This window comes from Grammomys surdaster, unplaced genomic scaffold, assembly GCF_004785775.1.
Source record: "Grammomys surdaster isolate TR1022 unplaced genomic scaffold, NIH_TR_1.0 66, whole genome shotgun sequence".
Lineage (NCBI taxonomy): Eukaryota > Metazoa > Chordata > Mammalia > Rodentia > Muridae > Grammomys > Grammomys surdaster.
The window spans coordinates 10,049,316-10,069,151 of record NW_021604568.1 but is presented as its reverse complement, the minus strand read 5'-3'; the positions used below and the strand labels follow the sequence as shown (position 1 = coordinate 10,069,151).

Here is a 19,836-nt window from a genome sequence, read left to right as displayed (position 1 = left end):
TATAACTAAGGAAGTTTAGATAAAAATGGAAACCAATCCAGGAAAGTTATGTAGGCTTCAAAGATTATCTGACACTTGAGCTAAGTATTAAAATTTGAGAGTACTACTACTATTTGGTTCAAAATGTCATGGTGGTTCAAAGATTGGGAAGAAGTTAGAATTGCTGTAGCTCAGGGTTCTAAGAAATCTAAACAGCTAATACTATAAAAGTAATCTTTTTATAAAGAAGAAGAAAAGGGAAAACAACAATAGTAGCAACAACAATAACAACAGCAACAATAGCAACAACAGCAGCAGCAGCAAGAACAACAACAGCAGCAACAACAACAGCAACAGAAACAGCAGCAGCAGCAGCAGCAACAACAGCAACAGAAACAGCAGCAGCAGCAACAACAACAACAGCAGCAGCAGAAACAACAACAACAGCAGCAGCAGAAACAACAACAACAACAGCAGCAACAACAACAGCAGCAGGAGCAGCAACAACAAAAACAGAAAAAACAGCAACAACAACAGCATCAGAGATTGTTCTGTTTGAATTGGGGCTTGCATCCAGACAGACCACACCAGGCCAATACAGTTCCACATGGGGTTTATTGTGAGGGAAGGGGGCAAAGGTGGCCATGATGACAAAAGGGGAACAGAGAAAGAGGTGTCAAAGGGATCTGCCTTTTATTTGGATTGTGGCAGAGCCGCTTGCAGGTAAAGGTGGGAGGTAAGCCAAGTGGATTCCGGGAATGTATGGCGGTTACCATGGCAACAAGTTTTGGTGGATCCCTGTTGCCTATGTGTGATGTCACTGGGTTCACAGATGATCTGCCCCATCTACCACACTAGTTCTTGATACCAACAGCAGGAACAACAGCAACAGCAACAACAACCCCAGAACCCTGAATGCTGCACTGAGTGGAGAGGTAATCCTAGATTGAGTGCTTCAGAATAGGACAGTGACAATTAGATTGTACCTACATTGTAAATTCCAAAGGGTCAGAAAGGACACTGATGCATCTGTTTTTCTCTCCTAGAGATTATTGGCTCTCCCTTGAACATAGTAAGCATTTAGTAGATAGCTGTTCTTTGATTAATTTCTTCCTGAGGGTAAAACATTTCTCATTGGCTTGTAGCCAACAGAGTTTTCAGGGTTTTTTTTCTTTGAGCCTGAGAAAATACTGATGCCACAAGAGTTTTAAAAACAACTACAAGTAACTTTAAAGTGATGTGATGTACCAAACTGATGGCATTTCATAGTCCCCTGTCCTCTTCGTTGAAGTAATTAGGAGTTCTGTTTTCAGCTTCAAGCAAGAGTTTCACAAATTCAAAATAGTCCAAAGTAGTAGCTTTATTCCTACTCAGGTCACTAAAGGTGGCATCGGAAAATTTGGGTTCTTTCACCTCCTCGAGGATGATCTTTTTGTTTATATTATTTGGACCAAAAGGAACTAGGATGGTTCTTAAGCTTTCTGATGTTGTCAATAGGTTAGGATATTTAGCTCATCGTCCAAATGTTCAGAACCAAGCCTTGGTCTTCTGTAAGTCTAGGAATCACCAGCCTGTAAGAATCATTTACCATCAAGAGTGACAGCAGCCTTCAGACATCCCTATCATATGAAGTGGTGTTTCAGAATTAGTGCTCTACAGACCTTTGTCCCTATGAAAACTGTTATATTTCCTTCTTTGGTGAGACTTAGTACAGTATTTCACCTTGGGAATTTTTCATAGTGATTTCCCTAACATTATTATAAGAGAGGCAAGGTGATTCCCTCCCTCTTTGACCTGATTCAGTTTTCCTCACTATTGTTCTGATATAGATGGATTCAGTTGTTAGCAAGGGAGTTGAGCAGTAGCATCAACAGTATTCTTTTGGAGACTGTCTTCTTTGGGTTCTGGACTCTGGGGCTTATTCAGATTACAGTGTCTGGGGTCCATTGGAGTAGGTCTAGAAATCTGTTAATCGCCCTTTCTGTGTCTCCTGATATTCTCATTTCATTTCATGTCCACCCTTACTGACATGTCCAGTATCAACATAGTCAACCTGTGTCCAGAACTCATATAGTTCTATCATGTAGTTATTTCCTCCAGACTGAACTATTATTTAACAGGGAATCTCCTAAAGCAAGAGTCAAAAGGCCATTTCACAGGGTAACATTACAAGCAATGGTTGCTAGGAAGAGGGACTCGCCCACCAGTAGATCTTCGTGCGAGCAAGTTGTACAAGGAGTTTGAGGGATGCAGCTTTGTGACTTGTCAGCTTTGGGTGGGCTTTTTTTAGTGATATATCTGCATACCAGTAATATGTGCTTCTGTATGTCCGTCTTCAAACATACTCCAATACATAATGGTAATAAACTCATTCTTTTAGTAAACTAAAGGGGGTGAAATGATTTCTTTGCCCTACCACTGGAGCCTTCAATGCAGTGAATAGACATCTATTCATGTCTTCCCAGGAAAAGACCATGACAGCTTCACAGCTATAGTCTCTCATGCATGCTTCTATGGGGATCTTCTTTGTTCCCTCTAGGCTATTGACTGAGTAACAAAGGGTGCAATGACATCATCCCAGGGAAACCTTTTCATATCCCCATGACGCAAATCCTTACATCACTTTTTTATGCACTGGCGTGGCACTGTTCCTACTAAAATACCAAATGTGATGTCACAGTAGGTGTTCACTTTTAGTAAAGAAAAAGGTCTCACACTCTTGCCTATGTTCCTCCTCCACATACAAGCAAAATCTGTCCTAGAAGAACTTACTTAACCTTTCTCTTTTTATTGGCCCTGCTTCCCTGCCAGGCACTGCCATTCAATAACTCTGCCAAATGGTATCTTTTCCATGTGACAGAGTACTAAACAGTGATTTATTGCCTGAATACACATTCCCTTCATGGAAGTGATTTGTTTAAAACAACAGTAAAGAGATAAATAAATTATTCATTCCATGCTAATTCTTCACTCTTATGTGCTGTAGCAAGCGTCAAAATAAGCAGCCTGTAGGGCATTTTATTTTTGCCACATTAATCTTGGACAGTTTAAAGGGGGAGGAGGGTGGAAAGGAGAGGAGGGAATGCAAAGAACTTCCATTTTCAAGAAAATAGATTTCTACAGCCTCCTGCAGAGGTAGAGTGTTCTAGCAGATCTGCCTGCTTCCTCTGCCCCCAGCCACTTTGTGCCCACTTACTGAAGCCCTCAGACTGGGGACAAGGACCCCCTAATGCTCCTTTTCAACATGAGGAACCCTGCTGCTTGTCCTAACTGGTTTCTGTCACTATGGAGAAGTCCCTGTCACAGGTCCAGGAGCCAAGAGAGTTCTTTTCCTGGAAGATTTGCATTTCCTGGAGCAGACAAAATGTTGGGTTTCTAAATTTTGCTGATGTGTATTTAGAACTGAAGGTTTATAGAGTGTGAAAAGCGATGGTGACACACTTCTCTGCTTCTGCGGCTAATTTTTAGGACAGCATTGAGGTACCCTTTATTCCTTCCTGGCCTTCATCCTCCTTCCGGAAAGCATCGTCTTCTCTGTGTGAGCCAGAGACCTCAGAGTGATACTCAATGCATGAAATCTCATGTTAGCAGAAGAGGAAATAGATGAGTGTTGTTTATTTCTAAGTAGGACTCTTCTGTGGTCTGTGCTTGTTGATGGCACTGCAGGGGGTGGAATATTACCTGTCACATCTATAGAGGTCACAGAGAATGCGATGCATACATAAGCCTCCATCGAGGTCTCAGAGGTCATAACAGAGGCCATTGCCCATACCTTGCCTCTGGATCAGAATTCAAGAAAATCTATGTTTAAATATGTACCACCTGAGCCTCAAGCCCATGTGTATCTATCCATCTCTAATGCTATCTGTATGTGAAACCCATTCGATCAGCTTCCTAGCTCATACATCGAGTAGATGTGTGTGGATATGTTGTCTGTCATGTTCCTAGGTTGCAAAAAGAGCAGGAATTTCAGCTGAGAAAGCTGAGCAAGTTTGCAAGAGCTCTGCCCATGCTTACCTGGGTCTGTTCCTCTCTTATTTCCTTGCTGCTAAAGTATGCTCATAGTCTGTAAATCATCTCTGTCATAACTGTGCCCTGGGGCTCTACCGGGCTAGATTGTATTAGGAGAGCAGGTATGTATTTGCATTCCTGATAGCACGTAGCAGAACAAAGAGTACAGTGTGGTCAGTGCCTTCTAAGACTTAAGGTAGACATTAAAGGGCCAGGGGTTACATTGAGTAGAAAAGCAAAGAACAAAAGATATAGAGAGAGTCTAGTATTTTGTTGCTGGAAAAGAAAGAGTGTGCATTAAAACTTTCAAGCTAGTCCCTTTCCTCCCTTAAAAGGACAACAACTTGTGCCTGATAATACATTTGAAGTAGGAGTGTAATCCTGGAAGATCAAATCACACTTCTCCTATCTATGTGCCAGCTAGCTTATCTCGATGAAGGAAAGAGGGAGTGTCTGTGGGTGGAAGAAAGAAATTCTTGGATAGTTGAGAAAGTATATAGGTTGTATACAGAAGGTCTAAGAGACACACCTGTTTAAAAAATTCATAATACAGTTCAGGTAGTAAAGAAAGGGTCGTACAGTGTCATTAACAAGTATTTAATAAGAAACAATGAAGGGTAAATGAATTAACTGAGTCTTAACCACGGTACCAAGGCTTGTTCCATTACAAACTCATTCTCTCATCAGCTGGTCAGCCCCACCTGGGCTCCATGCTCCACTTTGCCTTTCTGCCCATTACACAGAGCAGGAGATTTTTGAGGATTTCTAAGAAAATAGATAAAAGACTCTGGATTGAGATTTAATTCCAAATCTTTATCCTAATGTGTTTGTATTCATCCTATTCATCTGGGGCTGTCCTTTCCTACATAGAAGAAACTCACTGAATGAATGCAGTTCTCTGCAGTGTCCTGGCCAACCTTCAGGAATCCTGCAGATTTGTGCATGAAAGCTAACACTCTTGAATTAAAGGACAGAGAAATCAATAAACCTTTGGATGGGATCATAGACATGTTTTACAACCACTTGTCCCTCACAAAAGAGATACACAGCATTGAATTGTTCGTGGCATTTAATCTTTTAATCAGCCTAAGCTTTCGAGGGGAAATTCTAGGCATTTGGATTACCATTCCTGAAATCGGAATTTGATGAGACTGCAATGCTCTTGTCTTGCGGTTACCGGATGTTCCGTAATTCCACTCAGCTCTGGAGACTGGCTGCAGCAACAGCTAAGTAATTGGAACATGTTGTTAATGCCTGGAGAACCTCAGCACTGATAGAAAAGCCTTCGGCCTGTCAGATCATTGACAAACACTGACACTCAAGGGCAGGAGGAAGATGTTTTCAGTTCTTCTGTGATAGAGGCGGTAAAAGGGATTTTGGTAGGATGCTGAGTTAAACAGGAGCGTAGAATCTCCGTTGTGTCTGGCTCAGCTGTTTTATCAATTTGAAAGTTAGCATTAGTATGAAGCCCCAGTCATTTGAAGAGGTAGAGAAATGTGGCAATGTTCCATTTCTTAAACTGGTGTCAGTGGTATAAAGGGTGACAAGGAACAGCCAAGAGAGCTGAGGGCACTGTCCTCAGAACATCATGAAAACTGATATTTCCAAGAAGTGTGTGAAGTTAGATTCTCACGGAACTTAAGGATTGGTTATACTTGGAGGGGAGAAGTGGATTATAGAGTTAAGGGAGAGGGGGATTATAGCGTTAAGGAAGCCTCAGAGTGCTTAGCAGGATGAATACTAACAGCTCTGAAGACTAGAGCAAGTTGGAGCATTTAGCACGGACTGTTTTTTGCAGGAGGAAGAGGTCCCAGCAAGCCCAATGTAACCATGGAGAAAAATGCAAGCCTGAAAAGGCATATTGACTTCGTCAGTGCCACCGTGTTTACAGCAGAGTCTGGGCTCGCGTCCATGTTGCCTGATTCATAGCGTAGGACTGCAAAAGGCTTAATGAGCATCTAATGGGAAATCCTGTCTGAAGGTGAATTTACAGTGGAGCTAATGAAGTTTAAGATTCAGAGTCTCCATGGGCAAAGGATTTGGTGAATGCTGGGGTTTGAGAGCTGTAGATTATTCCAGGTGGGAAGGGGAAGCTGGCTGCCATCGGAAAGCATTTCTATTTATCCACTTCTGCTAATCCCCCTGAAGGCTTTCAGACGAGAATAATGTGAATTATTAAACACCTAATGGTCATTTATGGTTTAAATGCTATTGAAGTAAAAATTAATTTGGGGGATTCATTTTATTCTTAATTTTGTATCATTCTCTTAAGAGTTCTGAAACACTCATGTACCGCCCCCATCTATGTCTATGCCCAATGCTGCACTGTGCTATTGTAGGCCTATATGTTTCTCATAATACCCTAAATCACATCTGGCCCCATCTCATATCTCAAAGCCCCTGATTTGTGTACCAAAATGGTGACTATAGCACATGAAGATTGTCCTTTACTTTTAGATTTTTCCCTCATTCAGTAGCTGGGTCTGTAAATTTGACCTATGTTATTTGCCAAATGTCTTACTTACGTGGTCTTTCCAGTCTCTTAAAAAATCGTCTCGTGTTTTAAAAGAATAAAGACATGCTAATTTTATATATACCATAAGCCATACCATTATAAAAGTTTACAATTAGAATCCTATATATTTAATCACATTATGTGACTAAAAGATGAAGAACATGTAAGAATTGCTTCACTTAGGCCTAAAATCAGCCATAGGCCTAAAATCTGCAATAGGCCTGTCATACATGTATACTAACACCAAGTCTTGGGTCTCAGTGGAAAAAATTAAAACAGATGGCTATAAGCTAATGTAAACAGGCAGCTTTTGTGGAAATCTACAAGCCTGAGTAGTCATAGACCTTGTAAATAGGTAGCCTTGGCAGACAATACCAACTTAGATGAGGACAAGCGAGTCATAGGCAGAGTCATAGTGACTTGTCCCCTGAACCTTCACCCAGCCGATACCCAGTTCTGAAAGATATCTGTATTCCCCCTGAACACCCACACTCCAGTGTCATTCCCTTCCCCACATCCTGCCTTTCTGTGTTTATAACCCCTGTGTGAATGAATTACTATTTGAGCAAAAAGTAAATTATTTTTTTAAAAAAGGAATTGCTTCACTTCCATGAGTTTTTTTTTTAATACACTTCATTTCATGTTATTTAAGGAGCTGTAGAGATAACTCCTCAATTAGGAGCCATTACTATTCATGTAGAGGCCACAGGTCCATTCCTAGTACCCACATATTGGCTCATAAGCTTCTGTAACTCCAGTTCCGGGGGATCCTATGCCCTTTTTGGCTTCCATGGGAAGACATAGACAAAGTACACATACATATATTGCAGGCAAACACTCATTGATAAAGTGATTTTACTTAAATTTCAGCTTCATGCCAGCTATTTTAAGCTGTATATTTTCTTTTAAACAAATCCTGTCCCACAATACCATATGTATTCAGGAGAGGCAAAAACATCTAATTAGCATGCCAGTTGCTATTGCTTATTAAGTATTGTTTGTAAGTGTGTGAAATGTTTCTCTACCTTCCTTACCTTCAGTTTTTCCCTTATGAAAGGGAAGGTTGTGATTTGTCAAGGACCAGCCTCAGTTTGGACAGGGTTTCTGAGAGGGATGTCCAGGAGCTGTGACACAAACTACTCCAAGTTAAATCGTGGGACCAACTTGGCAGCCTATGTTCTGCTACAAAAAACTTTCCAGATTGCCCCCCCTCCCCATCTCTCCTCTCTCTGTTCTGCTTGCAATAGCTGTTCAGACTGCTCTCTATGTTCTGCTCTTTCAAGACAGCTTTCTCTTGCTATTCTAAAAACTCTCTGGATAAAAACTCAGTTTTTTATCTTACATATTAATTCAGTCCTTACCCCAGGTTCCCTTTTGTTTGTTCCTTGAATCAGCATCCCTTTACCCAGCCCCTTGATTTGTAGGAAGAGACAGCAAGCACAAGCACTGACAGTAAGATAGGAGGGTGGACTTATCAGGACCCCGCCCCCAAATTACCATTCTGACCATTCCTGGATCTAAATCAGCTCTCTCCCAGGCTGACCTTGGTCTCAGGAATCCACCTACCTCTGTAAGCATAAACAAACAAACAGACAAAAACAATGTAGGTGGGTGTGATCTTCTACCATCACCACTCCCTAAATCTCTCTATCTCCTTCCTTAGTGTCTTACTGGCAAGTTGGCCACAGCACAGCAGATCCCTGAAGCCCCTCATATTATTCATAGTACATCCTTATAGTTTGCATAGTTGAAAAATTATATAATTTGGAACCCATGTCTTTAGAGTTCTTTTCCACAGCCTTAAGGGCTGTCCTGAAGGTCCCAGCATTTACCATTTTGCTGAGACATTAGCCATGCCTTCACTTCCTGGACTCATGCAGTCTCTGATTATCATGGAGTCATTAATACTAACGGGGAGAACATTCCTTGAAGGAGGAATGAAAAAATATGTACATTATTATACAAACAAGCCTTATGCCCACAGCAGCAATTTCCAACACTCTTGAAGGCTCTCTGGACACTGGTGGACACCACACTTGCTAGTCCTGTTCCAGGGATAGGAACAATACTTCTCTTTTTGTGTTCTGCAGAAAATGGAAGAAAATAGAGCATTAACTTTATAAGATACATATGTATTATTTTCATTTTAATTCTAATGTTCTTGTACCATACATATTCTGACACTTGGCTCATCACAATATGCACATCTTTACTTCTTGTAATGTTCTTGAAAAATAATATATTGTAGGCTGGAGTTGATCCTTCTACCAGAACCAAGGATAGCAGTGTAAAACCAAGATGGGGAAGCAGAAAAGGAAAGACTTGCTGGGTTCCATGACGTTAAATCTAAGTAAAAGGAAGCACAGGAATGGGGGGTGGGGAGGGAAGGACCTCTTCATCATTAGCATGCAGTTTGCTGCCTAATGGTGCATTCACGTTGTGTATAAGTTACACAAGAAGAAGCTTAACATTTAGAGAGGATACATGATTCTGACAGAGAATGATGTAAGAACCTACAAAGCTGTCTTTCTCAGACCATTGCATCAGAAATTTTGGAGGATATAACCATTGCTTGCATCTCTTCTCTCTCCTATCAAGTCCCACTGATACCTGTCTGACTCGAACAATTGGCCTTTCCCTGTCCCTGTCCCTGTCCCTGTCCCTGTCCCTCTCCCTCTCCCTCTCCCTCTCCCTCTCCCTCTCCCTTTCTCCTTTCCTCCTTCTCCCTCTCCCTCTCTTCCTCTCCCTTTCTCCCTTCCTCCCTCTCCCTCTCACTTTCTCCCTTCCTCCTTCTCCCTCTCTTCCTCTCCCTTCCTCCCTTCCTCCCTCTCCCTCTCACTTTCTCCCTTCCTCCTTCTCCCTCTCTTCCTCTCCCTTTCTCCCTTCCTCCCTCTCCCTCTCCCTCTCACTTTCTCCCTTCCTCCTTCTCCCTCTCCCTCTCTTCCTCTCCCTTTCTCTCTTCCTCCATCTTTCTCTCCCTCTCCCTCTCCCTCTCCCTCTCCCTCTCCCTCTCCCTCTCTCTTTTCTTTATTGACTTCTCAGAGGGAAAGAACATTCAAGGGATATGCTCTTACTGTCTTGTAGATAGAGTGATCTGGATTCTCTTTGGTTCGCACCTATGAACAAAGTGACCTGAATCTTTCAAAGTTCATTTGTTTCTTCAAGTTTCATATAAATACATATCATATATTGAGCATTACCTCTGCCATGCCCCCAAGAATAGGAACTGACTTCATGGAGGATATTATGTTCCTTCACCTCTAAGCAGTAAGGGAACAGAGAAAAGAGGATGAGATGTGCAGTTTATAGTTTAGGGTAGGATAGTCCACATACTTCCAGGAATCACAGTCCCCTCACAGCATTAACTCACCTCATTTTGTCTTTGTTCTTCAGACTGAGATATCTTTATGTCTTTGAGATTTGGCTTTGTATATCTTGGCTTATTGAATATCTTTTACATTTTGTTATCCATGTGTAGTGAAACCTTGTTTAAAAATTCTTTTTCTTCCTATTAAGTGTAATTATTTCCTTTTCGTACATTTTTTCTTCTTTCCTGTCGAAATATTTGACACTTTTCTAAGGCAAGTATCATCTGTTTTAGCATCGCCTTTCTCTGGGCTCAAGGGAGAGGATGCATTGTTTAGGACAAAATGAGTCATGAAGAGAAGAAAGAAGAAAATAAAAGAGTTAACATTATTTTCTTGATATGAGCATAGTGTTGTGACTTTAATATCTTATTACTCAGTAGTAGTAGATGAGGAGGAGAAAGAAAAAATAAAACACACAGTGCTCAGGTCCCATCAAACCAACCCTACTTGGTACTATGACATCAATAGATTTTGGAGGGGATGAATGCTTTAGAGTTATCCCTCAGTGTGGAGAACATCATAAATCTTCTGTTTTGAGAGATTTCTTTTTTACAGCAACTTACATCAAACAGATATGATAAGCTTGGGTTTGTCTGCTAAATATAAATATCTTGGATTTTTAGGAGTAGGTTCCAAATATCTATCATTACAAATGTTCTCTTGCTGGTCAACAGACTGGGATGGAGGTAGGGGGCGTGCTCTAACCAAAGGCTGATTTTTCTCTTATGCCAGCATCTGGATAATCCTTAGCTGCTGGGGATGGGGCTGTTGCCTTAAGTCATAGCTGTAGATAACCTCTAGTCAGCAGGAGAATGGATTCATAGAAGGAACACAGAAAATTTACTAGAGAGGTTTCTGCACTCCCCCTTAGGGCCCTCTCGTACTGCATCTCGCCCTGTGTCTTGTGTTCAATTAGCTATCTACACAGCCCTGTCGCCAGAGCAGCACTGTGGGTTGTCTTGTCATTTTATTTCCCTAGAGGAGATGCAGTAGTTGTCTGACTCACTTAATTTCAGAGTCATGTGGAGGATATTACATAGATAAACATTACAGTAAATTGTGTGGGGCTGCCACAAAACATGAAGGTCATTTGGGGATTAAGTGACTTCCAGAGCCAAAAAAAAAAAAAGTTAAATGCTTTTGTATAGCCTGACACCCTAAATTCAATTCACTCTTTTTACTGTTTTTTAATTCTCTAATTGTGTTTGTACATGCTGGACTACTTTTAGTTGAATCCTTCTTGTTTGTGTGTGTGTGTGTGTGTGTGTGTGTGTGTGTGTGTGTGTGAGTTTGAGTATCACAATATTCATGTTCACTTTGCTGCACCTTAATGCTGTTTAGCCATTATTGATCCCTGTTCCTTTTGATGAGTCAAAAGATATGCAATGACACATTCACTTACATCTTCCAAGATAATGATAGCATAAAATAATCTGTTGGAATCCATCTGCAAAGGCTGTGTGTTCATTCACCATTGGGAGTTCTTGATCTGTTCTCAAACAAGATAAGCTCATGAGGGGATGTAATTCGGGTTCCAAAAGTTTAAAGGTAAAATTGTGTTCCGAATGATCCAATGCACTGGGGTTGTAGCTAAGTAATATGACATGTGCAAAGTCCCAGCTTTGATCCTAAACACACAGAGACACATACCAATAATAATATAAAACAAAAGACCCTAACCTGCCATTGGCTTGAAGTCAAAAAAAATTTAAATGTTATACCTTTCTATTATAAGTACTCTATGTTTCAGAAAGTATTAGTCTTTATGAGATAAGGCTTAGCCAGAAGGATGGTAGATCAAGGGTCATGTCTTTGAAGGGTGCACTGGGACTTTGGTGCCTCCTCTGTTTTTACTTCAGGGCTATTAGGATGTAAATAGCCTGCATTCCCTGCCACGGTAGCCATACCTTGCCACTGCCCTCACAAGAGCAAGCCAACTAACCACGGAATGCAACCTCTGAACCTCAGGGCAAAACAAATTTGTCTGCATTACAGTAATCACTTTGGGACATTTTTATTAGAGTACTGCAAATCTAGTAAACTCGGTAACTAAAAACCAATACCACAACAAAAGAAAAACATGTTGTGGAATACTAAAGAACCTGTTTTAATCTGCTGGATGTAGAGACATTCAAGAGTGAAGAAACACGGCTGTCTGCAAGTAAAGGGGACCTAGTATTGGCCTTGTGGGAGAGGACAGATGGACACCACTTAGGATCAGATGGCACTGTCATGCTAAGTCACTTCTGGAACTGAAGCAACTTCTCCTGTAAGAGAAAACAAAATCTCTGTTGGGTGGATTGTGGGATCTGGCTTTTGAGCTAGTGGCTATCTCTTGACTATTGTAGCTAGTTCAGAACTCCAAAGCTGGTGCACTGATTCAATACCCTTTCCGTTTTGAGTAAAGAACATGTCGAAGCTAACACTCAAGGATCTCCTGGAGGAGCCAAAGCCTAAGTCTTTGTTCTGTATTCTGAATACTCCCACTCATCCTTTGAGGTAAACCTGAGCTCTCTGGACTTGTACAACTTTACACTGCCATTCTTAGGCTCCTTTTCCTTAAAATACAGCCTCTCCTTCCATTCACCTCTGTCTACCTTACATGCGCTCACTCAGATTGTCTCCTCTTCTGCAGGCTCATTACTGATGACACCTCTCTTGCTCAATTTCTGAAAGGTAGAGGTGTGTTTCTCCCCTGCTTTGCTTTGACCTCTCTCTCTCTCTCTCTCTCTCTCTCTCTCTCTCTCTCTCTCTCTGTCTCTGGAAACTGGCACCAGCTCTCATTCCCCTCCTGCTTCTTCAAAGTACTTTTTTTTTTGTTCCTGGCTTTTAGCAAGCCTTACCAAGTGTTGACTGAGTTTAATCTGCACAAATTTTAAGACTGTTCCTTTTTCTGAACAAAGCCCTTATTTTCCTAGAATTGCATAAGTTCTCATTCTTGAGTTTTTTACCTCTGTAGGATTCAGGGAAGATCAATGGTATCATTAAATTTCTATTCATTGTTTTACGCCCATAGATTTTTATCAGGTCAGATTCTTTAAGGATTCACAACTCCCTCAAAGAATGAAAATGTCTAAGTAGAAAAGTTGGATAAATACTTGCTGAACCAAAGACACAATCTGGAACATGCATATTTCAAGGAAAGGCAACAAGCTTATTTTGCTTCTTCTTTTTACTAAATTTGGAGTACAAAGAAAGTAACCCAATTGAGAACACCTATTTTTTATCTAAGCATTCAAACTCCAGATCTCTTGAGACTCTTTATAATTCTTTGTCCCAGTATTGGCTTCATTCTTGTAGCAACCCAAATGTTCTCTAGCAAGCTGTTGATATAAGCAGATAGATGGTCTTTTTAGCTACAGGATGAAGAAACCTCTAGGACCACTGGAGACTGATGAGAGATGGAGGGAAGTAACTGACTTCAGTCTTATCCCAGCCTGCTGTTACTGTCAGTTAGGCCAATCCCTGCTCACCAGAGGCACATAATAGCCCACCTCAGGAGACAGACATTATGAGCATTAGGTTGGTGGAACATTGTGAGTTCTCCTCAGGTACCAGCCTCAATTACAGAATCACCTGTCTGTCCAAGCCTGAATTGTGTTGCTTCATAGAGAACGATCCTGCCATCATCTGCATTATTCAGATATCGAGCTACTGAGTATGAGAAAGAGACTTTAGGATCTCAGAGCACAGACTGCTCACTCTTTCGGAGCCTGAGGCACAGTTCATATCCCTTGGGATTTATTTCCATAGAAAGAAAAAAAAAAAGACTATACATTATGAACATTGAAAAATAAGTAGGTATATCCCCATTTTCTTCTTTGGAGTGTTAATTTTTATATTTTTAATAAATGTTTTATTAGTTTTTTCAGAATTTAATATATTTAAGTCATATTGGCTATTGTTTTCCCAACTCTTCCATGACCCACCCTTTTTTTTTCTACCCTTCCAACTTTGTCTTCTTTCCCTCAGTTCCCACAATCAGGGCCAATATATACTGCCGAGCTATTCATGGCTGTAGAGCCTTCCACTAGCCTGTAACTGAATTATCATGGGCTATCTCAGAGCAAACTGTCCCTCTCCCAGAAGCCCACTGTTGCCAATAGCTCCTTTGCCAGGAGTAAAACTTCATGCCCACCTCCTCTCTCCATATTAAGATTTTGGTCTAGCTTAGCCTTGCTCAGGTCTTGTGCTTACTACCACAACTGCTGTGAGCTCTTAAGTGCAACTACCCTGCTGTGTCCAAAAGATACTGTAACAATCTAGTTAAGAACCACCCCTGGGGGTTACACTGTTTCTATCCAATTATCCACAATGACCCTGCAGCAATTAGAGGAGAGGATGTGGTTAAAGAAAAAGAAAGTGTTCCATTTAGAGTTGACTATTTCATGCCCAAGGTGCAGGAAATGAGAGATGGTAGTATGCCCCCATTTTCTAAGACTTCCCAAGATTAAGGGAAATTTGAGGTATATTAAAGGTTAGTGGCCAAGCTAAAAGTCCCAATACATGTCCCAACATACTCATAGATTTCTATTTTCCTTCTAATAAGGTTGAATTATTTAATTTAGTAAATAATGAGGGAAAACTGTATTTCATTCCTTAATCATAAAAAAAGGAGGAAATTCTATTGCTGCTATTTAGGAAAGGAACAATGAATTCTCATCATCTGCATTATAGCACTTATGACAAATTTGCAAATATATGCTAGGCAGAATTGCCTTCCCAAGAAGGTGATCTAAGGGTTTCTTAAATGCTCCAGGGTTTGTTTCTAAATTATGTTCAACAATGAAAAAATATACTGTCATTTTCAAAGTTGCTATAGGGCTAATAATTTACCTAATGGAGACTGCCTGTGTATTAACCAACATTGTTTCTAAATTAATTAATTTTACTCAAACTCAGAAAGAGCGCTTGTCCACATATTTTGTCTTTCAGTGACTTTTGCTAATTTACAGTGGACCTTCCTGTTTAGTCATGCAGATCCTAGTGTCTCTATATCTATACACGCTTTGTTTTGGATTACAAAGCTTGAGGCTTTGAGGAGAGAACTGACATTTTTCTGTCACAAGGTTCTCAGTGACTATTTCTCATGTCTTTGCAAAAGAGCAAGTGTTCGGAGTTGATGGAATTATTCAGTAAAGAGTTCGGAAGGCTCTGGACAAAGGGATGCATGTGCAGAAAACCTTTGCTCATGTCTTTAAAGTGATCACTCTTTCCCACACAGAATACTGAGGATGGCTGACTACCACACAATGGCTCAGTGGGCGGGTGCTACATTTTCTTTACATATGAACAAAGTAAGGTCTTGTAAGGTAAGAATGGGAAGAAGACAAAAAATAAAAAACCAGATTTCATGTGATAGCAGTTCTGAGACTGGCTAGAAAGGATGGTTCTGGTGTATAACTGTGAAAAGTTCCAGATATGTCATGTTGAGGACCCCATATATTAAGTAGAAGTTATCAGCCCATAGTTATTCAAATGGTCGCTATTCAAGGATGTCCTGAGATTTGGCGTGGAGAATGAGAAAGTTGTCATCACGATTAAGATTTTCTATCTTAATCAGGGGTATTTGGGCACTGTACAACGAAATCAAGATATGACAATTAATAGGAAGCTCATCGACATTATTTTATGGGAGTGAATGTTTGTCAAAATAATACTGATAAGGGCTGGAAGATGGTTTCACCAGTAATCTTTTGATTGTCTGAGCAAGAGGACCTGAGTTTGGATTCCCAATACTCATGCCCAGACTGGGCACAGTGGCTTGCATCTGTAACATCTGTAACCCTAGCACAAAGGAGGATAGATAAGCACATCTCAGGAGATCACTGTCTAGCCAATCTAGCAGAATCAGAGAGCTCCTGGTTTAGTGAGAGACCCTGTTTCAAAAAGATACCTAATATTGCATATTTGCAGATAAAACCTCCTATTGCATGCATATGCACATCTACATGAACACATCCACATAGCACACACAATTATGCACACACACACACACACACACACAACTGAAAACATTGTTACTTCTACTGAATTTTTTATTTAATGTCATACACTTGAACTAATAAAATCCATATATGAAAATTGCTTACAGGGTGAATATAAATGATCAGTTACTTATTATTTAAGGGAATTTTACTCATAGTTACGTTGATTTCTTTAACGTGTACAAATACACAAAACTGTAAGAGGACAGTACCAGGATTGGCAGACGATTGCTTTTTTTCCAGTTCTCACTTTGGAGCAGTGATTTGGGCTGTGACCCCTTTAATATATAAGGATTTGCTAAATAGCAACACTAACCAGAAGAGAACAATAACAAACCAACAGACAATTTAACATTTGTACATAGCATTGTATCACCTAACTGCCCAGAAGCGAGGTGTGAGTAATGTGTACACCCAAAAGGAAAATGTAAGGAAGACAGACCTCTGATAATCAATTGAACACATAACCCAAAGCTAACACTTCACCTTTCCTTTTTTTGCTCTGGTTCTAAAAAACAGAAAGATTACATTGGTTTGAACAGCTATGCCATGAAATGTTTCAGAGGACGCCTCTCCTGTGCGGTATTGATAAACTGCCGGACTGGATCACTGGCATTTTGTAGTTTTACTAGCCCAGCCAGAGGAAGCAGGGAACAGATTTTCCCCTTATTGCCCATGTTCCCTGGGAATTGCTTAAACAATCGCTGTGTATGTGGGCGGTCAAGGTTCATACCATTTCACATTGAGTTAAAGGGTTCCCACTCCTGGGCACCTCTGAAGTCCCTTATCACATGAATGGGAGCCATGGCCTGTGACCAGCTGAGCATCATTGTTTAGTTCACTTCTATATTGTATCATAAGGACAACTACCTAGGAATGCTTTCTGCCCACACCCCCATTTTCTTGGTGGGGGATTTATAGGACTATTTCGCAAAATCACACTGAGGTGGAGTCACAACATCATTCTCTGTCCTCAAACAGCCACCCTGCTGCCGCTGATCAGCATTCCTGCCATGGCTGTGATTGAAATTTAGTACTTAGATTGACTTAAGTGGCATGGGGCTCTGGGAAGCATATGCCCCACCACAGGGATGCCATCTGATGGACCCATAGGGTGCCTCACACCTCACCCCTGCTCATGGTTTTGATGAAGACAGGAGTTTGAACAGATTGTTGGTGGCAGCTCATACTGTGGGTTGGGAGACAGCAGCTTTAGAGGACAGGTCTGTAGGGATCTCCGTTTCATAGAAAGGAGCCCTCGCTGACTTAGCTGTGAAGAGTTCACGATCACTGATGCTTATGCCTTCTAAATGAGACACTGTGCCAGTATCCTGGAATTTGGAAGGATTTAGCACGCTTGGGCAACCACTGTCTCAGAATTCAAGGTTAGAACATTCTGTGCTCAATGTAGCTATAATGGATCCCAAGGCCTTCAGAGAAAATCCAGGGTGTTGGTCTGAATGGTTTTCTTCTGAGTTGCAAACATTATAGTAGGACCAAAAGTTCTAGCACTAGGATACAGATTTCAGAATAATGAATAGACTCAGAACATCCCTTTCTTTTAAGAATATGTAGGCGGAGGAAGGACCATCAGTGGTTAGGAGCAAGTTGCACTGTTCAAAGTCCAAAGATGCCCTGAGGCTTGGGTACTCCAGGAAGTCAGATGGAGCCTATTCCTGGTGGCAGATACCAAGAAGTTGTCTTCTAAAACTGCTGTGATGGCCAAGACTGTCAGCAGCATAGCAAAGCAAGGTTGGGGTTTCCAAAACTCCCTTTTTCTTTTTGAGAAGGTTTTGTACTACTTGGGTCATAGTGTCCAAGCTTGTCTGTGTTCTTTGTGTTCTAGCGTAGTATGAGGGAAGAGCCTGGATGGTTGTTTTTCACACTCTGAACAAATGCAGAAAATAGTTTGATTTCCTCTAAGTGAGGCTGGAAATGGGTAGCAAATAAAAGGGGCTTTTGCTGTGAAACTAAAAGGAATTTCTTTGGGATACATTCTTTCCTAGAACCTGTTCCTAATTTGGAAGTCTCTCCTTACCTAACATTGGAAGTCCTAGGGATCATCCAAACCTGCCCAGTTACAATGCTGCTGCCTTGACCTTCTGTGGTGTTGTAGTTCCTATCTGTCTCTGAAGTCAAAAGAAAAGGTTCATCAAACGCACAAAGAAAGGGCACCCTGAGGTTCAGGAACCAAGGATGTTGGACCATGTGGCTCAGTTGTGGGAACCAGGAACTTTTCTTGAACATTTACTCAGTGGCTAACTTGCAGTATACCTATTTTACAATTTTGTAAGCTTCCTGAAAAATATTAAGCCCACCAGTGCAAGAAATACATGAGAAAACAGGAAGCCCTGGCTCTGGGGCCTCCTGAGAATGGTGGGCAGGACAGCTGACCAGAAATGATCATCAGTACCAGGCTGTCAGCCCTTCCCCAGTCGGCAGCACCAAAGCAGTAACAATTCATTCAATTACGTTAAGCGCCCATTAAAGGAATCCTAAGCCCTCCCCTGGGCCATCTCAGTTCTAAGAGATTGTAATTGTTTGAGACTAACCATGATTTCTTCTTCTGCCTTCAGGTGATTCTCATTTTGACAAAGCTCTATGACTATAACCTGGGGAGCATCACTGAGAGCTCGCTTTGGAGGTACGTAGATAAATTAGGCCACTAATTACTGTGCTGCCTAAGCCTGGTGTCTGCTCTTGCTGTCTCTCTGGGAGTCTCTTTCCTGGTGGGGAGGTTCCAGTTAGAAACATGCCTTCCTTTCTTTTTCTTGTTTCCTCCAGAGATGGGATGGGCTTTGTTTACTGGCCTGCCAGAGAACTGCCTTCTCTTAGTCAGTGAGACTGTTGTGTTCTGCTCTTCCTTAGGTGCTAATATATTTTGATCCCCATGGTTCTCACAGATCTGGACACTCGGGAAGAGAAGGAGTTGGGCTTCTTTTTGTAGACTGCCCACCTGTGCCTCTAGGAGCAGGTTTCCCCTTCAGGTACAAGGCTTTCCCAGCAGTCCATGGTGCTGCTGTACCCTAGTGACACACAGGTGGGCACACTGACATTTGTATGTGTATCTGCCTTTATCGCAGGGTTTCATGTTGTACTTCACACACATACAGATCACGTGGAAAACATACTGTGTCAAATGATTGGATACAAATCATTTAGGGGCAGCGTATCTCATGACTATCTGAACAAAGCTGCTTTTGGGTTGTTATCAGTCTGAAGTAAAAACACACAAAACCTCAGAAACACAATACAGTCCATTTTCCAAATTTTTTTTATTAAGTGGTCTTTTCTTGTTAAACCAAGTTTTTCCCTTCTTTCCAGCCTATATCAGGTAGCAATACCTACCCCTACCCCTCGAATCCAAAAAAAGGCACTACTTTGGATTGGTTACTCAGGTCTCATCTGATAATCCCAGAAAGAAGACAGAGTTTTGTCTACATGCAGTCAAGGGGTGGGCCAGAGCTAAACCCAGCAGAGCAGCTGAAAGCATGGATGTATTGGTCAATGTCTTGATAATCATGAAGTTCTTTAGCAGATTAAATGCCAGAGGCACTTAGTGCATTATTTAATTTCAGTAAGCCTTGATCACAATGTTCATGTCTCGGTAAGTTTGCATCTCCTTGATAGCTTCTTCTAGCGTTCATGCATTCCTAAGAATGAAAGCCACCTTTCCTCTACAGTGCATCTGTCATAAACAGTGCAGAGTGTACATTAGACAATTAGGAGACGTGCAGCCTAGTCTCAAAGAGGCAGAGGGCTTTAGCAGACATAAAAGTCTACCCTCACTGTGGGACACACACAGAGCGCCACAGCAGAAGATGGTACTAGACTACCAAAGCTCAGTGTAAGCTTTCTTCTTTCTTCCTGATGAGGTGTATTAAGAGTGTGTTTTTCATTCTTGGGGGTGGAGGCAAAGTTAATGGAATAAAAATGGTACCTGCCGTCACAGTGCTGGAGAGGCAGAGGCAGAATC

The 19,836-nt window shown here is 41.3% G+C and overlaps 1 protein-coding gene across 4 annotated transcripts in view; it reads left to right on the top strand.

The window, feature by feature from the left end:
* Positions 1-19,836, top strand: part of Sorcs1 (sortilin related VPS10 domain containing receptor 1) — a 508,764-nt gene that overhangs the window by 168,530 nt on the left and 320,398 nt on the right. For all 4 annotated transcript variants that reach the window (XM_028773166.1, XM_028773182.1, XM_028773180.1 and 1 more), the window contains exon 2: positions 18,437-18,504. In XM_028773166.1, coding sequence (XP_028628999.1) covers positions 18,437-18,504 — 68 coding nt within the window. The remainder of the gene's footprint in view (positions 1-18,436; positions 18,505-19,836) is intronic.